The 21,552-nt window shown below is 42.7% G+C and overlaps 2 protein-coding genes across 4 annotated transcripts in view; both read right to left on the reverse strand.

The window, feature by feature from the left end:
- Nucleotides 1-746: 746 nt before the first annotated feature.
- On the reverse strand, nt 747-21,279 carry LOC147845420 (uncharacterized). Its single transcript, XM_087243531.1, has 2 exons — nt 20,675-21,279; nt 747-3,084 (listed from the first exon to the last, which is right to left on the reverse strand). Exons 1-2 carry the CDS (start codon nt 21,270-21,272, stop codon nt 848-850), a joined length of 2,835 nt encoding a protein of 944 aa, XP_087099657.1. The 5' UTR covers nt 21,273-21,279; the 3' UTR covers nt 747-847.
- myh9b (myosin, heavy chain 9b, non-muscle) overlaps nt 5,458-21,552 on the reverse strand; it is a 798,697-nt gene continuing 782,602 nt past the window's right edge. For all 3 annotated transcript variants that reach the window (XM_087242935.1, XM_087242933.1, XM_087242934.1), the window contains one exon: nt 5,458-5,779. In XM_087242935.1, the coding sequence (XP_087099061.1) occupies nt 5,569-5,779 (211 nt within the window). In that variant the 3' untranslated portion in view covers nt 5,458-5,568. The remainder of the gene's footprint in view (nt 5,780-21,552) is intronic.

Here is a 21,552-nt window from a genome sequence, read left to right on the forward strand (position 1 = left end):
TACTTAACCAAACGGTGTTTTCCTGTGTTTAAACAGAAATAAATGTGTTGCTACAAGAACGAACTTCGTCTCCTTCTTTAAAGTGTAACACTAACTAGCATCATATTCACTGTGCTTGTGGTATGCGTCAGCCACAAGTCCATTCAAACATCAGACATTTACCAAAGTTGTGTGTGTTTACCAGAGCAATTTAGGTTGGGTTCAGTAGCACATATAGTAGATGGATGATGGAGGAAGAAGTGTCCTTTAGCACTTTTGCACCAAGTTAGTTTGAATGGAGGGCATCTGATATAAACAATTGTCTTCAGTATTTAGCATTCTGCTTGCCTGCAAGAAAGATTTTGTTTTCTGAGAGTGAGTGAAACTACAGAATCTTATCACCAACCACTTTTATCTTTAAGATGGCAGAATAAACAAACAAGGGATAGTAGCCTCTTGTTGTTTTAGCACCATTAGCACAGCCAGATCTGTTTGGTCTTTAGGTGGGTCTTTGGCTGTAGATTTATTATTTTAAGTCTGGTAAGGTAGGATTTCTTATTCAATTGTGCACCCACACCTGTCCTCTAAGATGCATTGTTGGTTTAAGTAGTACAATAGTCCAGATTAAGGCACAAATTAAGACTTGAGACAGAGCTCTCGACTACAAAGCATTTCAACCACCAGCTACAGCAAGTGCAGAAATACAGTTTTTAATCCATTTACAATGTTTTTGATCTGATTGTAACGTATTTGGTGATCCTCTGCACCTGTGAGATGATGGGTTTTGACTCTCGATGATGAATAATGAGTAATAGAAACTCACTTCTGACTGATCTGAGGAGAACAGGTGTGAGTATGATCTTTTTCATTAAATATATTGATCCAAACTCTTAATAGCACACTGTTTTGAATATAGTCTCCATCTATCTGGGATTTTTTTGAGCCCCGAAAATGTTTTATTGTACTTTTTTTCCAGATCTTTCTGGAATCTGCAAACAAACCACTTCCAGTAGGGCAGTTCAGAGTCATCTGGAGTGATATTCCAGTTAGCATAAGCTCCTCCTGCTGATCTGTGTTCTCTTAAGAGGATCCTTTTGTTTGGTGCATTCATATCTTGTTCACTCACTACTACATTTGTACAAATATCAGCACAAAGATTCAGTGTTAAATGGTAGTATGTACCAATAATTCCTCTCACTTTGTGTAAAGGAGCACTGTGATCTCCATCATGGTTTTCTATGGTGTTTGTGCAAGTGACTCCACAGAACGGACACTGAACCCAACAGCACTGACAGAAGTGATCAATCAGAAGCTCTTCTGGCCTGAACTTATAGTCCAGCTTTACTAGAAATTTGTATGTGTTGAATATGCTGCTGATGTCTGACATTACAGCTGTAAGCTCTTGTCTGATCACATCTTCCAGGAGTGTGAAATCATCAACATCATCATGTTTGACTCCACTGAGGTCTTTTTCAGAGAAGATCAGCTGATCTGAGAGCTGCTGTGTGAAACTCTTCAACCACAAACCAACATCTCCACTGTTAACTTGAACATGTTCAGTAGATTGATGTGCTGCGTTCATGATCTTCTGCTGCAGGAGTTTAATGTTCTCCTCCATCTTGGGTAAAACACTGATGCTGAACTTATCTCTGATGTAGCGACTGACTTCATTTCTGATGAAACTCTTGAAGTGATCTCTGGGATTATTAAAGTAGTTCATGTATTTGTCAAAGTCCTCCTCTTCTGCAAGTGTCTTCAGGATGTGTTTCTCCAGATTTGATCTGTTTCCATTCAGTGATTCACAGTTTGATCTCAGTTCATTTGTTAAATCTCTGGCAGTTTTTTTATAGAGACTCTGCTCAATGGGGTCCTTCAATTTCTGAAAAAAATTCTTGCCAAAAATGGCAGCATCTGATGTTGCTGGTCTTCTCTTCAATTCAACTTCATTCTGCTCTTCATAGAGTTTCAGTTTCTCTTCAAAAGTCTTTTGTTGATCTTTCAGTTTCTCTTCAAAAGTCTTTTGTTGATCTTTCAGTTTCTCTTCAAAAGTCTTTTGTTGATCTTCTCTCAGTTTTTTTTCTTTTTTCAGTTCCTTTTCTAAATTCTCTAGTTGTACTTGTCTTTCTTTTTCTGTTTTTTCTTTCTCTTTGATTACTCGTTCTATTTCATACTTAAAACTCTGAATCTGTTCATCTGAACTTTGCTTTTCTTTTTCTCTCTTTTCTTCATCTTTGACTCTTTGCTTCTGTTTTTGTTCCGGTTTCTCCAATTCCTGTAGTTCTCTGCTTGTTTGAATTTTAAATAGTTGTTCATTTTTTATATATTCATCTGCTGCTCTTCTCATTCTCTGTTTCTCCTTACTATGTTCTAATTTCTCCATCATCATCTTCATTCTCTCATTCTCTTCTTTTAGTTTCTTCATCTCTTCTTCTGTTTCTCTGACTCTGTCGATCAGGATCCTTGTCTGCTGTTCTTGTTTTTCTCTCTCCATCTCTCTGAACATCTTACATGAGTAGAAGCTTCCTCCATTTGCCTTCACCATGTTGTCTATCTTCTCCAGTAGATCAGACACTTGTGTTCGGTCTTCAGGCTGATTATTGTTGAACACATGGTATCTGTTTCTACAAGATTCTATCAGTTTTCTGACCACAGATCCAGGTTTACCCAGAAATCCTTCAATGGTTTTCTTTTTCAGATCATCTCCTCTGGTGAAGAGCACCATAGTAAACATTAGAGATTTTTTACCAAACATCTCATGGATGAACTCCACTGATGTTTCCTCCTCTTTAGTGAATCTCTGTCCTAAATTAAGCACAATGATGAACACATGTGGTCCAGGCAGAATCATGGAGATGCAGTTGCTGATTTCTCTCTTGATCTCTTCATTACTGAGTTCAGTATCAAACAGTCCTGGAGTGTCGATCACAGTGATGAGTCTGCCATTGATTTCAGATGATTCTTTCTGACTCGTTACAGTAACAGATTCTTGAGATATGTCCGCTGCAAATGCATCTCTTCCTAAGATTGTATTTCCTGTTGAACTTTTACCAACTCCAGTTTTTCCCAGAAGAACAATCCTCAGTTCATCTTCATTTTCTGCTGCAGCTGTAAAACAGGAAATGGATCAGGCATAAAGTCTATTAAACATTATTATTATTATTTTTTTAAAAGATGCTCTTTAATGCTTTTTATTGATAAGTCTGATTGTTTTCAGATAGGTTCTAGTTAGTATGGCCTGTTCTCATTAGATTTAAAGTCTTCAAGAATCAAGTTTAGATTTATCTTATTACACAATTGTGACATCCATCATATTGAATAGGTTCTGCAATGAGAAAAACTAAAAGTAGAGCGGTGCATGACTTTATACTTTGGGAAACAACTGGATAGATTAAAGATGAGCATCACAACTAAATAGAGGGAGATTTGATTAACAGTTTGCTTTTAGTTGTGGAAGATTACTGTCCACCTTAATCACTGTCAGTACCCTCTGGTGCAGAGTTTTTACCAATGCAATTATTATAATGAGGAAGAGAAGCTAGATTTTACAGACAAAATCAAATCATACTTGTTTAAACCACTGCCCCAATGAAGACAGAGCAGAAACAAGACACAATAAGTGTGTTTAACTTGAACTATGGCTGCAGTTGACGAGATTAGCCGAACACAGCCAGGAACGGAACTGAAAATGGAGCCTTCAGGCAGGACACTTCAGGGTTCAAAGTTGCAGCAGTCATGATAACAAATCACATGGCCTCATCATCATTTTTTTTATTTATAACAACAAAAGATTTACAGTACAAATAAAACATACAGTCTCTTCTAACTATAGTTTATTTTTAAACAAAAAGGGAATATGAATTAAATTTAAGTAGCCTATATAACAAATGCATGAGAAAAATAAGGGGAAACAAAAGGGTAATATAAACAAAAAAACAAATAGGCCTATTAAATACAAAGCAATAAGCACAAATCCTAGGAGTTTAAACATCACTCTTTAGGCTAATATGGCATGTTTGAATATGCTAAAAGGGCTGTACATTTATACATATAAAACTGTCCAATATATATATATATTAATGTAAAACCCAAAACAAGGTGTTTTTATTAAGTCTTAATGATTAAGATTATTTTGTTATTTTGCATAATGAAATCATTAAAAAAAAAAAAAACACTTTAATCCACAGAGATTGAACAAAAGGACACTACTGAGATAAGTGAGCTACACTTTGAGTAGAAATTTCCCAGAGCTAGGTATATCATTGTCACTCTTAAAGGGGTGGTCCAGAATGTATTTTTAAGGCTTGGTTGTTTTTATAAGATGCAAAGCAGTGTGTGCTCATGTTTCACTTGAAGGAAATCTTGTTTTATATATATATATATATATATATATATATATATATATATATATATATATATATATATATATATATATCTTACTATACACAGCTACTCAGCTAACATGAAAACGACTGTCAAAATTCCTAGTTCCTCTAAAAGACCCGCCCTTAAGTGACTCTGATTGGTCATCGTCATAATGTGCTGCGATTCGCGGATCAGCTTCACATCACGCCCATAAAAGCATGCGCTTTTCTGCTGTGTAAACAATCAGTCAACCTCCTGCCTGCTCTCTAAAATAAAATCTGACAAGTGTCTGTAACGAGTGAAAATGGGAAAATCCTTTAAGAGACCTTGGGCCTCATGTATCATGTATATTTTGTGCGTACGCCAGGTTTCACGCTCAGAATCGCTCACGTTTGGATTTACTAACAATGAACTGAACGTGGGAATGTGCGCAGCTTCACGGCAGCTTTCTGGCTGGCGTTCGCACATTTTTTGTGCGTGTCTGTTTTATTTCCATTGGCGACTCCTAGAGGCAGTTGTGTTAAATTGCTCTCTACAAAGTGTCTGAGCCTTGCAATGGCAGCTGTATGAGACGGGTTCATCTAGCAGGTATAAAAGGTTTCCATACCATACAGTTGACCAGCTAAACATTAAAGCAAAATTTGCAGCGGTCGCCTGTTTTCCCAATGTAATCTGAGCTATCTACTGCACACGCATTGCTATAAAGACACTATCTGAAGATGAATTTGCATACATGAATCAGAAACATTTCCATTCAATAAATGTGTAAATAAAATATGATGCACAGACTTATTAAAGATTCCTACTTGTCTTTCTCGTGATAAATAGTTGGCAAAATCTGATATGTAGCGGGGGAAAAAAAAGAAAGAGCTCATCAGACGCTGTTTTTGAACCAAGTTCATGCTCGAACGTGTCAAAAAATGTTGTCATGCGTCTTACGAGCTGTGCTACTGAGAATGTTGAGGGTGCTGCAACATTTTACACCTATAAATCACACTATTTCTTTTTTAATTCACTCAGTGCGATGTTCAGACCCAACTGTGTTAACCGCATCAGCTAAACTCTCCCACTCTATTTTTTTCTTTTGTTGTTAATTCTGGAGAACAAACTTCCGAAACCTCCGAAAGCAGCACCTCCAATTCACTTTCTGTTCAAAGTTTCTCTTCTTGCCTGCTTTTGCCGTTTTTTTTTTTATTGGGTTTTGCCAAAGTAGAGTCATTTGCATATTCAAACGAGGGAGGAGGCAGGGAGGGGTTTTGTGCTCGTGCATGTTGCGCTCAGTTTCACGTTCATTCGGATGTACAAAAGAATATGAGTGAGATTCAGCGTACGCAGTGTTTCATACATCTGAATTTTTTTCTGCGTACGCACATTTACAGCTTTGTGCGTACGCAATGTTTTAGTATGATTTCCACGCAATTCTTCGTATATGAGGCCCCTTGTCTTTGTGTGCGTCTATGTGTGTGTGTGTGTGTGTGTGTGTGTGTGTGTGTGTGTGTGTGTGTGAGTGAATGTGTGAACTTTCTGTAACAAGCACATGTGCGCGGGACTTTCTCTTTCTTTTTCTCTGATGCTCGGATTAAGTTATTTTCTGTAATATATCGTGACAGAAGAATAAAGCACAAGATGTGAGATGCTACCTGTTGAGCCTTGATTTATTATTCTGCTTCTACCACGAGTCAGGTAAGCTAACCTGTATTTTTTTTTAACTCTATGTTTCTTTCTTTTAACTCTTTTTACACGACGGCTTTCATATATATCCCTAATATGCAGGTGTAAGTAATATAAATCTTTCACATATCTTTTGCGACTTCATTATCTGAGATGTGAAACACATGGAAAAGCTGCCTGAAGACAATCAATGCAGTCACGCGCGCACACACATAAGAGACACGAACGTGCTGGTGGAGTGTGTGTGTGTTTACAGCAGTTTGACTGATAAATGTGAATTTGTAGCTAAATCGTTTGCCCAAAAAGCAGCATTTCCCATTGTTTACATCATTCCTACAACATACCGTTAACGCTAGACACTGTACAAGTCATGATACATTTTAACTAATAAAACACTTACAGGTTATAGCTCACAGCTTCTGCTTTGAGAAGATTTTACCAAATCCAGCACTGAACTGGGAGAGATTCTGGAGCTGTTTTGTCAAATCATGCTTGCTGAGTATTTTATAATTCTCTGGAACATAATTAATGTTGAACTGTAAGCACTTCTGTCTTTGTTTCATGTCCTTTGGAAGTCAAAATTCAGAAATAGATGAAGCTCTGTGGAAACAGCAGTGTTTGGATGCATTTTTAGCTTAATCTCTGCTATAACGTTACAGCGCCTCTGGCCACGGCCCTTACCTGCATGCGCAGTTTGGATGCACAGTAACGAACTTTTGTGATCTCACAGGGAGCGGAAGTATTTTTTGTAGTCCCCTAAAATTCGTTCAATGTAGGCTTTGCTAAGCTAGCTCTGTGAAACATTCGAGGTTACAGAAGTAACCCTTTGTTTCCCGAGGAGGGGAACGGAAGTGCTATACAGTGGATTTGATTTTGAAATTCCACGTATGGGAGGATTCGGTTCAGAAGACACTTGACTGAAAGAGTATTGAACGGGCCAAAGAACGCAATGAATTGGCAGCGTAAGCCTGCGCAGGTGTGCTTCATTGCCAATTATACCAGCATATAAGCACACCTGGTGCGAGCAAACGCCATCCTTTTAAGCTGAAGAGACTTTCAAACAGCTAAGGGACAGTCATTATGGCGACGGAGTATAGCACTTCTGTTCCCCTCCTCGGGGAATGAAGGGTTACTTCTGTGCTATACAGTGGATTTGATTTTGAAAATGCACGTATGGAAAAACTATGTAAAGCGCCATAATGACTGCACCTTACCAACGCCCCCGATGAGGGGATAGTCAGGCAAGCGTGACGCACCCACATCATGGGAGGTGCAGTCCTCCAACGTGTCCCTGGCCCTAATTTATCCTACTTCAACAGAAGTTTTACGGATTTAGATATATTTTTGGGAAGTCATGAGCGTCTAGATAATTCTAGGAAAATACGACAGTACGTTGGGAAGCGTGCAATCCCGATAGGGAGGATGCTGCGGAGGCCATCCGCTACCCAAGGGGGGAAAGATGGCAGAATTTACATATGGACTAGCCATAAGAGGGGGGAGTATGCATAGAAAAAAAGTGGTTAGCAAGGAGGGAAGACATGGGTCCACCCAGGGGGGGACTTAACCGTGGCAGAATAAGCATATGGGATTGCCTAGTGGAGTTGGTAGGATAAGCATATGGGATCACGCATAGCAGGCACCTATACCCAAAACGCGGGCTGACCAGCGGGACCTACAACGTAGTGGGCCAGCAAGTGATTCCTCCGCTAAGTCAGTGCTGGGGGCCACGGAGGAATCTGCAGGGCTCACCTGACGGGGACTTTACTGACAGATTAAAAGGCGCACGTATCTCCATGTTAGGGAGAATGGCGCAGCAAGCGTGTTTCAACACCCTACCGGGTTGTTTCCTCAATCACCAAAGGGTTACCTAATACCCCTGGGGAAACCGGCTCCACTCGCAGATTGTAAAACCTTGCAAATGTGTTGTGTGTCGCCCAGCTCGCAGCTCTACAAATGTCTGTTAAAGAGGCGCCGCGTGCACAAGCCCAAGAGGATGCAACGCTCCAAGTGGAGTGTGCACGCACTCCCGGGGGACACGGCTCATCTCTGCTCGAATAAGCGAGTGAAATGGCATCCACAATTCAGTGGGATAATCTTTGTTTCGATACTGCACTTCCCTGCTGCCGACCGCCATAACAGACAAAGAGCTGCTCAGATGATCTAAAGTTCTGAGTACCGTTCACATAATGCGCAGGGCGCAAACTGGACAAAGTAAGGAAAGGGCTGGGTCTGCCTCCTCCGGGGGCAGCGCTTGCAGGTTCACTACCTGATCTCTACAGGGGGTGGTAAGAACCTTGGACACATAACCCGGGCGGGGTCTCAGGATAACGTGAGAGTAGTCCAGCCCGAATTCCAGGCACGAGTCACTGACTGGCGGCCATGTAAACCTTGAGAGTGGAGGGCGACAGCCTGCTGTCCAACTTCTCTTGAAGAAAAGAGAGCACAACACTGATCTGGCAATTTCGGGGGTCTTCTCTGCGAGAGACGCACCATTCAGTAAATAGACTCCACTTCAGGGCATAGACGCGCCTCGTGGAGGGGGCTCTAGCCTGCGTGATGGTATTAACCACCGCACTCGGTAGGTTACCTAAGTCTTTCTTGCCTCTAGGGACCACACGTGGAGGTTCCAAAGATCGGGGCGAGGGTGCCAGATGGTGCCCTGTCCCTGAGAGAGTAGGTCCTCTCTTAAAGGGATCTGCCAGGGGAGGGCCGTCGCGAGGAGGGAGAGCTCTGATATCCAGGTCCGGTTGGGCCAGAGGGGCGCAACTAGCAGAACCTGTTCCTCGTCCTCCCTGATCTTGCACAGAAACTGCGCGAGCAGGCTCACTGGGGGAAACACATATTTGCGCATGCCCCGAGGCCAGCTGTGGGCCAGTGCATCCGTGCTGAGAGAGCCCTCGGTCAAGGAAAAAAAACAACTGGCAATGAGCGTTCTCAGGGAAAGCAAACAGATCGATCTAGGCCTCCCCGAATCACTCGGGGTGGAGTCTCCATTCTCCAGGGCGTAACAGCTGCCGTGAGAAAGCATCGGCTGCATAGTTGAGCGTGCCTGGAACGTGAATGACGCGCAGTAATTTTAGCCGCGGGTGACTCCAGAGGAGACATGCAGCGAGAGCGCATACCCCCGAGTGGTTGATATACGCTGCCGCCATACTGTCCGTCCTGACCAGCACGTGTTGCCGCTCCAGCACCGGTAAAAAGCGATGGAGAGCGTGGAACACTGCCAACAGGTCTAGGCGATTGATATGCCAATGCAACTGGGCACCACAGGCCCGCAGCTGCATGCCCGCAACACACGGCCCCCCAACCCGTGTTGGAAGCATCTGTTGAAACAACAACATGGCTGGACGCCTGTCCTAGAGGCACACAGGCCTGTAGGAACGAGGAGTCGTTACAAGGGCTGAGGGCGCGGCGACACAGCGCAGTAACAGAGACTCGTTGTGTGCCCGCGTGCCATGCGCATCTTGGGACTCGATCGTGAAGCCAGTGCTGGAGTGGACTCATATGGAGCAATCCGAGCGGCGTGACGGCGGCTGCGGATGCCATATGCTCCAGGAACCTCTGAAAGAACTTCAGTGGGACCATTTTTTTGCTGTCGAGCTCTCTCAGACATCCCAGCAACAGGCGAGCGCGTTCCTCGGAGAGGTGCGCTACTATGGTGACCGAGTCTAGCTCCATACCGAGAAAAGAGATCCTCTGCACGGGGGCAAGTTTGCTCTTTTCTCGGTTGACCTGAAGCCCCAATAAGCGCAGATGCCGAAACACCTTGTCTCTGTGCATAATAAATTGCTCCCACGAGTGAGCTAATCAGCCATCCGTTGAGATAATTGAGTATGCGGATGCCCGCGAGCCGAAGGGGTGCTAAGGCACACTCCGCGAGTTTGGTGAAGACCCGCGAAGACTGAGAGAACCCAATAGGGAGGACCTTGTATTGCCATGCTCGACCTTCGAACGCAATCCGCAGAAACTGACAGTGGCGTGGAAGAATGGAAACATGGAGTACGCGTCCTTCAGGTCTATGGCTGCAAACCAATCCCGAGGGCGAACGCATTGGAGAATGTGCCTCTGCATGAGCATTCTGTATGGGAATGAAGTATGGGATGAAAAACCCACCCTCCATCTCGGCTGGAGGAACTGGCTCGATTGCACCCTTCGCCAGGAGGGCAGCAATCTCCTCTCACAAGACAGGGGCGGACAGGGGGTTGACCCTGGCAAAATACACGCACGTGAACTTGGGGGGCCGCTTCGCGAACTGAATCGCGTAACCGAGTCTGATTGTGCGTATGAGCCACCGCGAGGGACTGGCCCGCGCTAACCAGGCAGGCAGAGCCCTCGCTAATGGAGTCATCACTACAATCGCTGACATATATATATATATATTTATATATATATATATATATATATATATATATATATATATATATATATATATATATATATATAAATATTAAGGGTGGAGCCGAACCCGAATACGGTATTCGGAAAGGCACGAATAGCGTGTTTTTACCAATACTTATTTCGAACAAATACTTGAAAATTTATTTGTATTTGGGAGCAAGAAAAACACTGTATCAAAAAGTAGCGTTTCCTCATGAGACCACAGCGCATGCCCGCGTGAGTGAGTGAGTGAGTGAGTGTGAGAGAGACTGAGAGAGAGAGAGAGACACGCTCAGTCAGTAGTCGGAGGGCGGGGCGGAGGTAAAATGTGTCTGGCACAAGCTTCTCCACAGATACAGACAGAGAAGGCTCGGCTGAGAGAAAAAAATACTTCACTGCATCACTATTTTTGTTAAATAGATTTTTGTACCTTAATTGGGTTCCAGATGCAGTTTATAAACTTGTAGCGGAGTTTGATCGGGATTTTCCATTACGCTGCATTTTTGAAGTTTGCAATCGGGTGCTCTCTGTTTACGCAACGTTAGCTCTGTTAGCGAGGTAATTTAGAATATAGACTGTTGACAGAGTAACGTTAACATTCTTTTATAAAGGTTAAAACGATGCTTTTGCAGTTGTGTCGAATAGTATGCACTTATGGGAGTTATATGATTCATCTAAATTACTGTCTTTTGCAGACAGCAAGATATATGCTATAGGCTAGTAAACCTTAGCATAGCTTCCCGTCACTTTTTATTAACTTGAAACTCCTCAAATACATTTGGGCACCCGAATAGAAAAAGAGTGAGACTGCTTCTGAGCCATTTCTTGGTCCTCCACCAGTCAAAAAAAAAACAAAAAAAAAACTTTTCTTTGTGGAAGAATTTTACAGTCAGTGGAGCTGCAGATAAAACAAACTGATACTGTATAATGTGTGCAAAAGTGAAATCAGCAGAGGCAGAGATATTAAACATGTCAACATCTTCTATGCATAATCATTCATTTCTTTTCGGCTAAGTCCCTTTATCAATCTGGGGTTGCCACAGTGGAATGAACCACCAATTTATCCAGCATATTATTTACCCAGTGGCTGCCCTTCCAGCTGCTACCCAGCACTGGGAAACATCCATACACTCTCTTTCACACACATACATTAGGGACAATTTAGCTTACCCAATTCAACTGTATTGCATGTGTTTGGACTGTGGGGGAAACCGGAGCACCCGGAGGCAACCCACGCCAACATGGGGAGAACCCAGTCAGGGCTCGAACCAGCAACCTTCTTGCTGTGAGGCGACAGTGCTACTCACTGTGCCACCGCGCAACCTTCTATGTAATGTATTATCACATGCACTAAAAGCATCCTCTCCTGATACTGTCTGTGAACCCCCCACAAGCATCAATCCCCTCAATCAGCACAGCTATGTTCTGCTAAATCCTCCATAATAATAATAATATAATAATATAATATAATATAATAATATAATAACAATAATAAGCAACACCTGTTTATTCTAATGATTGGGCCGGAGAGACACCCGTCTTAAGGAGAACGGGAGTGTTGTGATGAGTCAGAAGGCATTGAATCCATTTGCAAGCTTTATTAAAAGCACACATACATACAAACACAAAGGGGCAATCCAGGAGACAGAACGTGGGACAGGCAAAAGTTCAAAGGCAGGCAGATATCTTACTGGTCAGAATAACAGGCTGGAGATCAGGGGCAGGCAGATGTCTTTCGTAATCGTAGAACAAGCACAGGGTCAGAAACACAGATCAGTCCGAAACAGGGAGTATGGAACGCTCAGAAATGACAGCCAGGCAAATCAAGACTTCGCAATGAACCAGAGCGTGAGTGCGGTATATATACACGGGAGTTGATGAGCTGCACCTGGACCGCAATCAGTGCCAGGTAGCAGGGCTTGTGGGATTTTGAGTCCGTGAGTCGAATTAGAATTCGGGCGATGGCTCCCTCTGGTGGTGCACAAGAGGATCGGCATCGCCCTCATTTACAACAGAACCCCCCTCCTGCGAGCGGCTCCTGAAGCGAGAAGGCACCTGACGCCGGGGTCTACCGCGCTGTCGGGGAGCTGGTTTCTCTGGGAACCTCTGATGAAACTCTTCCGTGAGAGTTGGGTCTAGGATATCCCTAGCATTTACCCAGGACCGTTCCTCTGGACCATACCCTTCCCAGTCCACCAGATATTGGAGGGCGCCACCCCGGCGTCGAGAGTCCAGCACTTCTCGAACAAGATAGGCTTCCTCGCCCTCGATCATGACAGGTGAGGGGGTCCTGGTTTCCGATTCCTCCTCAGCCGTCTCCTCTCGTGGACCACCAGCGGGTTTGAGTAATGACTTGTGAAAAGTGGGAGAAATACGATAATGATTAGGCAAGGCTAAGCGGAAAGACACTGGAGTAATCTGGCGTAATATTTTGAATGGCCCTACATACCTGGGACTGAGTTTGCAGCAGGGTAATCTCAAACGAAGGTCCCGTGTCGATAACCACACCCACTGCCCCGGTTCATACGTGGGTCCCTGGCGTCGATGACGGTTCGCCTGAATCTCCCTCCTCCTGACTGCTCTCATGAGGTGTCTGTGAGCCTGATTCCAGACCTCCTCACTCCGTTGCAACCAATCTGTGACCGCAGGTAGCTCAGTAGGTTCTCCAGACCATGGAAACAGAGGTGGTTGGTAGCCGAGAATACATTTAAATGGAGTGATACCCATAGCTGGCTTTATCAAGGAATTTTGTGCATACTCGGCCCACATCAGATACCGGCTCCAGTCGTGTTGTTGCTGATGACAATAGGAACGTAGAAATCGGATGACTTCTTGATTCATTCGTTCAGTTTGACCGTTGGATTGAGAATGGTACCCTGAGGTGAGACTAACATTAATATTTAGATTTCTACAGAGAGCGGACCATACCCGGGAAGTGAATTGAGATCCCCTGTCTGAGACGATATCATCAGGTAAGCCAAACATTCGGAATACATGATTGCACAGGGCTTCTGCGGTTTCAAAGGCAGAGGGCAATTTGGGCAATGGTATTAGGCGACAAGCTTTGGAGAAACGATCAACCACCGTGAGAATGACTGTGTTATTCTGGGAAACAGGAAGATCCGTGATAAAGTCCACCGCTATATGGGACCAGGGCCGTTGCTGAACAGGTAGCGGTTGTAATAAGCCAGCAGGGGTTTGATGAGATGCCTTCGTTGTTTGGCAAATTTTACATTTCTGAACATAATTAATCACATCCTTCGTGAGAGACGACAACCAGAACCGAGCTTTGACTAACTACAATGTTGCAGTGATGCCTGGATGCCCCGAGCTGGGAGTGTCATGAACATGGGTCAGTAATCTGGTACGTATATTATTGGGTACAAAATTTAGGTGATTCGGAGAGTCTACTGGAGGGTTGTTTTCTCGGTTTGCCTCTTGGATCTCGGTAAGTAAATCCCACTGTACTGGAGCCACTAATAGGTTTGTAGGGAGAATGGTCTCATCACTAATTGTGGGTTTATCCTCTGATAGCCTGGATAGTGCATCTGCCTTACCATTCTTACTCCCTGGTCTGTATGTGACAATGAAGTTGAATCGGGTGAAGAACAAAGCCCAACGGGCTTGTCTGGGGTTTAGACGTTTGGCTGAGCGGAGATATTCCAGATTCTTGTGATCAGTTAAGATGGTGAATTGTTGATTAGCCCCCTCCAACCAGTGTCTCCATTCTTCCAGGGCTAATTTCATTGCCAGTAATTCGCGATTTCCCACATCATAATTTCGTTCTGCGCTGGTCAATTTACGGGAGAAGAAGGCACATGGATACATTTTGGATGGCTGACCCTGACGTTGGGATAACACCGCCCCGACTCCTGTGTTGGATGCATCCACTTCCACAATGAAAGGTAGGTCTGGGTTGGGATGACGGAGAATAGGAGCTGTGGTGAATTGAGTCTTCAGATCAATAAATGCTTGGCGTGCTTCAGGGGACCAGGATAGTTTGTGGGAGTTTCGTTTGGTCATGGCTGTTAACGGTGCGTCTATTGAACTAAATCCTCTGATAAATCGTCTATAGAAGTTGGCAAAACCTAGAAATCGCTGCAACTCCTTGAGATTCTGGGGTAACGGCCATTGTTGAACTGCCTGTACTTTCGTGTCATCCATAGTAATCCCTTCTGCACTGATGATATAGCCCAGAAAGGCGATCTGTGTCTGGTGAAACTCACACTTCTCTAATTTGGCGTACAGACGATGTTGGATCATACGTTGCAACACTATACGTACATGCTCAACATGTTCCTCCATAATGTTTGAATATATAAAGATGTCGTCGATGTAAATGATTACCCAGCGATCCAGCATATCCCAAAAGACATCATTCATAAAGGATTGGAACACAGAAGGACAGTTTGACAGGTCGAAGGGCATTACCGTATACTCATAGTGCCCCCTAGTGGTGGAAAACGCGGTCTTCCACTCGTCACCAGCACGGATTCTGACAAGGTTGTATGCACTGCGAAGGTCAAGCTTGGTATAGTATTTAGCCTGTCTTAATTGTTCCAGGGCAGGAGGTACGAGGGGTAATGGATAGCGGAATTTTACGGTGATTTCATTGAGCCCTCGGTAATCAATACAGGGACGTAAACTGCCATCTTTCTTCTTTACAAAGAAGAATCCAGCTGAAGCAGGAGATGTTGAAGGACGAATGAAACCTTTGGCCAATTCCTCGTCGATATATTCAGACATTGCCTTGTGCTCAGGTTGTGACAGAGGAAATATTCGACCCGTTGGAGGACTTGAACCGGGAATTAATTCAATTGCACAATCACTTGGTCGATGTGGGGGAAGTTGCGTAGCTTTTTGTTTGCTAAAAGCTTCATGTTAGTCATGGTACTCGATGGGGATTCGTTCATCAACGAGTTCAGGTAACATGTTGGTGGTTCGCAATGGAATTTTGTGAATGGGCTGGATACACTGTTTCATGCATGACTCACTCCACTGCAATATCTGTCCGTTCCTCCAGGAAATATGAGGATCATGTCGCCGTAACCATGGCAGTCCCAATACCAGTGGATGATTAACTGAATCAATAATGTAGAATTGCATGTCTTCAGTGTGTAGAACACCAACTTGTAACTGTAGCTTATTCGTGATCATACGGATGCGTCCTTCACCCACAGGACGACCGTCTAGTGCTTCCACTGCAAGACAGGAATCATATGAGCTGAGAGATAGTTCGTGATTTAAAGCAAATGTCTTAGAGATAAAGTTTCCGGCAGACCCAGAGTCGACAAGAGCCGTGGTATTAATCATTCTTTTATCGAATTTAATAATTACAGGAATCAGTACACTAAAAAGTGCTGGAACATGGGAAGGACTCACCGATTGAACTGGTGTATGAGGTCGTACGCTGCAGGTGGATTTCCTGTGCCCTGATTGGCCGCAATACAGGCATAGATGATTTTGCAATCGGTGCATTCTTTCCTCATGGGTAAGACGGGTGAAACCCAGTTGCATGGGTTCATCAGGGGGTGTTTCGCCTGAAACGTGGAGCTGTGTGCGAGGATTTCTACGACAGCGAATCAGATGATCAAGACGGATGGTAAGTTCAATGAGTTCGTTCAATTTCTTTCCTTCGTCACGGCAAGCCAATTCAGATTGCAGAGTGGCAGTCAGACCCCGTCTGAATAGAGTCTTCAGTGTGTCTTCAACCCAGTTAGTTTGAGCGGCGAGAGTGCGAAATGACAAGGCGTATTCTGCAGCTGTGTTACGCCCCTGGGTAAGAGAAAGTAACTGCTCACCGGGGCTTCTCCCTTCTGCTGGATGCTCAAACACTTCCCAAAACTGCTTGAGAAAATTTTCAAACGTGGGGTAGTTACATTCCTCCTCCTTCCATATCGCTGTAGCCCATTCCAGCGCTTTCCCCGTTAACAGATTGCATACAAAAGCCACTCGACTGGAATCAGTGGGATATAATGCAGGTTGTTGGTTAACAAATAGTTTGCATTGTAATAGGAAGCCTTTGCAGCGAGAAGGTGAACCGTCAAACTTTTCAGGAAAAGCTAATCGGGGACTTACGGTAGCCGGAACACTGGAGACATGCGTTGGCTGGGGAGCTGTCATGGTAGCAGGCGGGGTAACTGCAGGATTCGGATGACGGAGTTGTTGCATAGCTCTCACCAGTTCCTCCGTGAGAGAAGTTAGATGGGTGAGTTGTTGATGATGGGTGGCTAACTGAGTGGCTTGAGCGGAAAGTTCAGTAGAAACTTGTGCTAAAGCTGCTGGATTCTGTAGTGGCGAAGTCTTCTGTTGTGATGAGTCAGAAGGCATTGAATCCATTTGCAAGCTTTATTAAAAGCACACATACATACAAACACAAAGGGGCAATCCAGGAGACAGAACGTGGGACAGGCAAAAGTTCAAAGGCAGACAGATATCTTACTGGTCAGAATAACAGGCTGGAGATCAGGGGCAGGCAGATGTCTTTCGTAATCGTAGAACAAGCACAGGGTCAGAAACACAGATCAGTCCGAAACAGGGAGTATGGAACGCTCAGAAATGGCAGCCAGGCAAATCAAGACTTCGCAATGAACCAGAGCGTGAGTGCGGTATATATACACGGGAGTTGATGAGCTGCACCTGGACCGCAATCAGTGCCAGGTAGCAGGGCTTGTGGGATTTTGAGTCCGTGAGTCGAATTAGAATTCGGGCGATGGCTCCCTCTGGTGGTGCACAAGAGGATCGGCATCGCCCTCATTTACAACAGGGAGGAACAGTCGGGAGAGAGAGCTGCCCGACGACCACACAGTGGGAGTGTCTGTCGCATTTAAGAACAAAAATAATAAGTCTGTTACTTACCTCAACGCCGACCCTGTTTTCTTCTTCCCACCCAAAGAACCTTTGTTACACTTAGCTCAAGTTTGAACTATCTTAAATTTGATTTATTAAACCGAATCCGCCATTAATAAACTTGACTTACCAAAATAAGCCTGGCTTTTTCTGTAAGCTTAGTTTATGGAATAGCCCCCAGGTGTGTTCAATTAGGGTTGGAACTAGACTGCAGAGCTGCGGCCCTCTAGAAACTGAGTTTTACGTCTGGGGCCTGGGGGCTTTCAGTAAGGAGGTTCAACCAACTCGAATTTTAAACTTGAACTCTGAGTTGATTTACTGAGAGATTAGAAAGTCAGAGTTTTTTGTTTCAGAACAGCTGATCTGAGTTAGGTCAATCAACTTTGAGTAAACCATCTCAGAGTTAAGTGCGCACACTGCATAGTTATAGCAAATATGACCATATATTTTAAAAAGCAACACCACTGCATCAGTAAAACAGAGACAGTTAGCATGGGAAAATATAACTGCTTAAGATAATGCATAATTTTACATTTAAAGTATTTAAATATTTAAGTTTAATAAAATTAGTAATGTTATGTGTGACGTTAATGAAATCGTTACACACGTTCCCACTTTTATACACTTTTATCAGTTTTAATAGATTTAACAGTGCACTTGTGTGTCTGCCTTTTTTATTAATCAGGTGATAGAGGTTGATATGAAATTTAGAATGTAAGCAGTACTAACAATAGTTTTTAGAAAGAATAATAATACTATTAATCTAGGCTACTTGTCCCTGCTGAAGGTCAGTGAATTTTAGCTTTATTTATTAAAAAAGGACAAGCCATTCTCGTGCTTAACTTTGTTTTTTGTTTGACTGTAATGTAGACAATAGCTATTATTCCATCCAATACTATTCATTAAATTTATGGGCAAAACTGGAATATCGCATTAAAGATATGTGTGAATAAAGCAGCGTTTCCATCCAACGAGTCAAAGAGAACAAAATCGTCACTTCCTGATTAAACAGGCACCAAATATCAACAGAATAACAGTAACAGAATTTACTGCAGTAGAAGAAGCAGCGTCAATCTTTTCTATATTTAATAAATGTACTAGCACCTCAGAAGACAATGCTGACATACAATGAACACGTGGGGGCGTTTGAAGCCATTAGATGCGGAGAACGCTCTTGACATGCTCCAGACGCTCTGGAGGTCATTAATAATGTAATAACATTAATACTGAAACGGTGAATGATTTTTAGAATGAATGAGCAAAACAACATTTAAGACGTGTTACAGTGTGCTCAGCCTGCCTGTTTGTCCATTCACACACATTTTCATCATCAAATAACAAACCTTTTTTTAATGCACATACTGTAATTTGTTCAGTAAAAGTGTTTCCATCATAGTTTAGGCGCATCTTTTCTATCGAATAAAAGTTTATCCTACTCAGTTATGTGCGTGTATTTTATGTGTATTTTCCAAAGTTATGTCCATCATGACGTTTCCATCAATCGTTTTTATGCACATCTCCAAAATGAGCATTAAAATAGGTGGGTGGAAACATAAAGCTAAGGCGAGAAATACCACTTCATCTTTAAAAAAGGGGAGGAGACCTACAGAAACTCAGAGTTTAGAGAATAAACCTGCTCCTGACCAGGTTAGGTTCACAAAGTAAGTTACCACGGTAACTGACTTTAAGTTAAAGTTACCTCTCGTTTAGAAACACACTGAAAAAAGTGTTGCATGCAGAACTGTTGAAAACAATTTATTTATGTTGAATTTAAACAAACAAATAAAATTTAATAATGTTCAACTTAATTTGTTTGTTTAAATTCAAATTAAAAATAAATTGTTTACAACCACTTAACGTAAAAAAAAAAAAATGGAGTAAATCCAAGGAATCATCTTTGAATAACTTTTTTCAGTGCAGGTTTGACTTACCCTACTTTCTCGAGTTTAACAAACCTGCCATTTTGAAACGGAAAACCCAGAGTTTCTCTCATTTCAAGGTTAAAATGCTCTGAGTTTTCACTTAACCTCCTTTCTGAAACAGGCCTCTAGTGCCCTAGAGATAATAGAGAGCGTTTGTCAACTATCCACTATTCTTCTTTACCATAGAAACCCCTTGTTGTGCTACCTATGCTCTTATAATCCTAACTGTCAGCACCTTTGGCAGATGAGGACATCAATTTCTTTATGAAGTGCCAACCTACTGCTGAGGCACCACAAAGCTTAATTGATAATCTGTCAACTGGCTTTGACAGTGGACCAGTAATGATCCTGTAGTGTCGAGTTATTTGCCCTCTGATGCTAAATTTTGTAAGTATGGAATACTGGCTGACTTGGGAAAATTCTGACATCCCAGAATCTACCTTAGGTTTGAGTTGAAATTGGTAATCTGATACCTTGTCCTACAAACACAGACCTGTCAGCTGTCTGATACCTACCTTGTGGAATATTTATTAGATACTTGCTTCCCAATATGACCCACTAGGATGGCTCCTTTCTTATACAACCTGTGCTCAAATTACTGTCCAGCACCTTTTTGAACCCCTGACTTTTTCAGTTCTGCATTGTGTGGAAAAACAAACTCCATGTCTCGTTTTCTCATCATTATGTACCTCCTACAGGTGGGATGGATACAGTTACCCACGAGACTCACATCTTAAATGACTAAGCAAGCCTATGGAGCAGCAAATTCCATAGCAAAGCCCAACTGATGAAATTGCTAAAGAAAAACCATTGTCCACCCTACTATCGACCAATTCTACTACAGGTTCTCAGTTAGAAATCTAAATCCTGTCAGCACAAAATCATTGTTGTCAAAAAGTGCTGAGATCCAATCACTCACTCTTGGTTTTATGCATGTTTTGCAGAAAACACAGATGACCTTATGAAGGGGGATTCTTCCTACCTTAATACCCCAAACATCTGCTCCCTATGACCCTCTTTAATCCTCCTTGACCCTCAAAATATTGCACAGATATAAGTTATAGAGTTATAGAGGTCTGCATTATTTGGGGTCATTAAGTTTGCAACTTCCTGTTGCCACCTGAAGGCAAGGGATTATCCCACATATCTAGATCTATTTGATGTCAATGTCAATAAGTTTTGAACTGACTTAGATCCTCAGGTGGTACTTGAGTGTAATTGAGCAAAACTCTGTGCCCTAAATGTACCCAACATAATTATTTGCTTATGAATCTGATGAACCACTTGTTAAAATTGGGGAAGTCAGTCTAACCCAGCAGCCATTAAGAAATAGATCATTATAGAGGCTTAATTAGAGTGGAGTATTGTAATCTAAATTTGCTGAAGTTTTAAAACTAATGTATAAAACAATACGGTAGATTAAAACTGCTGCAGAATTCTCTTACTATAATTATCAGTTTAATAATTTTCCTGCCTCATATTTTAAGACACAAATTTATTTTCAACTCAAGTACCTTGTAAAGTTAAGTGTGCCTGTGGTAAGTGAAGTTTCTTCTTCATCTTTTTATATTTCATCAGTTTGGTCATCTGTGCCTCCAGAAATGTCTCTGTGGAGTAAAAGCCTCCTCTGTTTTCCTCCAGCATCTTCTCAATGTTCTCCATCAATGTGGACACTTGTGTTTCAGGATTAAAGTACTGATGTCTTCCTCCAAAACTCTGAATGACAGTCTGTGTTTCTTCATTGAGTTCTGCTGTCTGATGATCTGAGTTCTGCTTGATGAGGATCATGATGTGTTTGTTGATTCTGGAGCTGAAGATCTTCTGGATCTCCTCCATTTCTGCTCTGTCTTCATTATTGAGTGGAGCGTCAGGAATAATGAGGAGGAAAGCATGAACTCCAGGATGACAGCGAGACACACAGCGGAGAGTCTGACGCATCACTTCCTCCTCTGAGAGGCCAGTGTTGAACAGAGCTGGAAGCTCCAGCACATTGATCAGACGACCATGAAGATCCACATCTGTCCTCACACTCTCTGATCTTCTGTGTGTGTGTTGCAGGATCAGCTCTGAGATGGAGGATTTCAGTGAGCTGTTGCTCCCACACACAACCATATTTAGCTTCTCATACTCTGAAACGGTAGAAGAAGATTAAAAAGCATTCTTATATCTCTAGAAACAACAGATATGGTCACACTCACGTGTCTGTGCGTCCTTTTTCTCCACTTTAAAACACTGTGTATCTTCAGCAGATCCCAGGGGGCGTCCATCTTTCACTTAAATAATGACAAATGGTTTAATTAGCATGGTATCGGAGTGATTCAAATCTGGTATACTTTTATCCACTTCAGTCATACAAAACTAATCGATAATTGTTAAATATGAAACTAACTTT

This window comes from Danio rerio, chromosome 3 (genome assembly GCF_052040795.2).
Source record: "Danio rerio strain M-AB ecotype USA chromosome 3, GRCz13ab, whole genome shotgun sequence".
Taxonomy (NCBI): domain Eukaryota; kingdom Metazoa; phylum Chordata; class Actinopteri; order Cypriniformes; family Danionidae; genus Danio; species Danio rerio.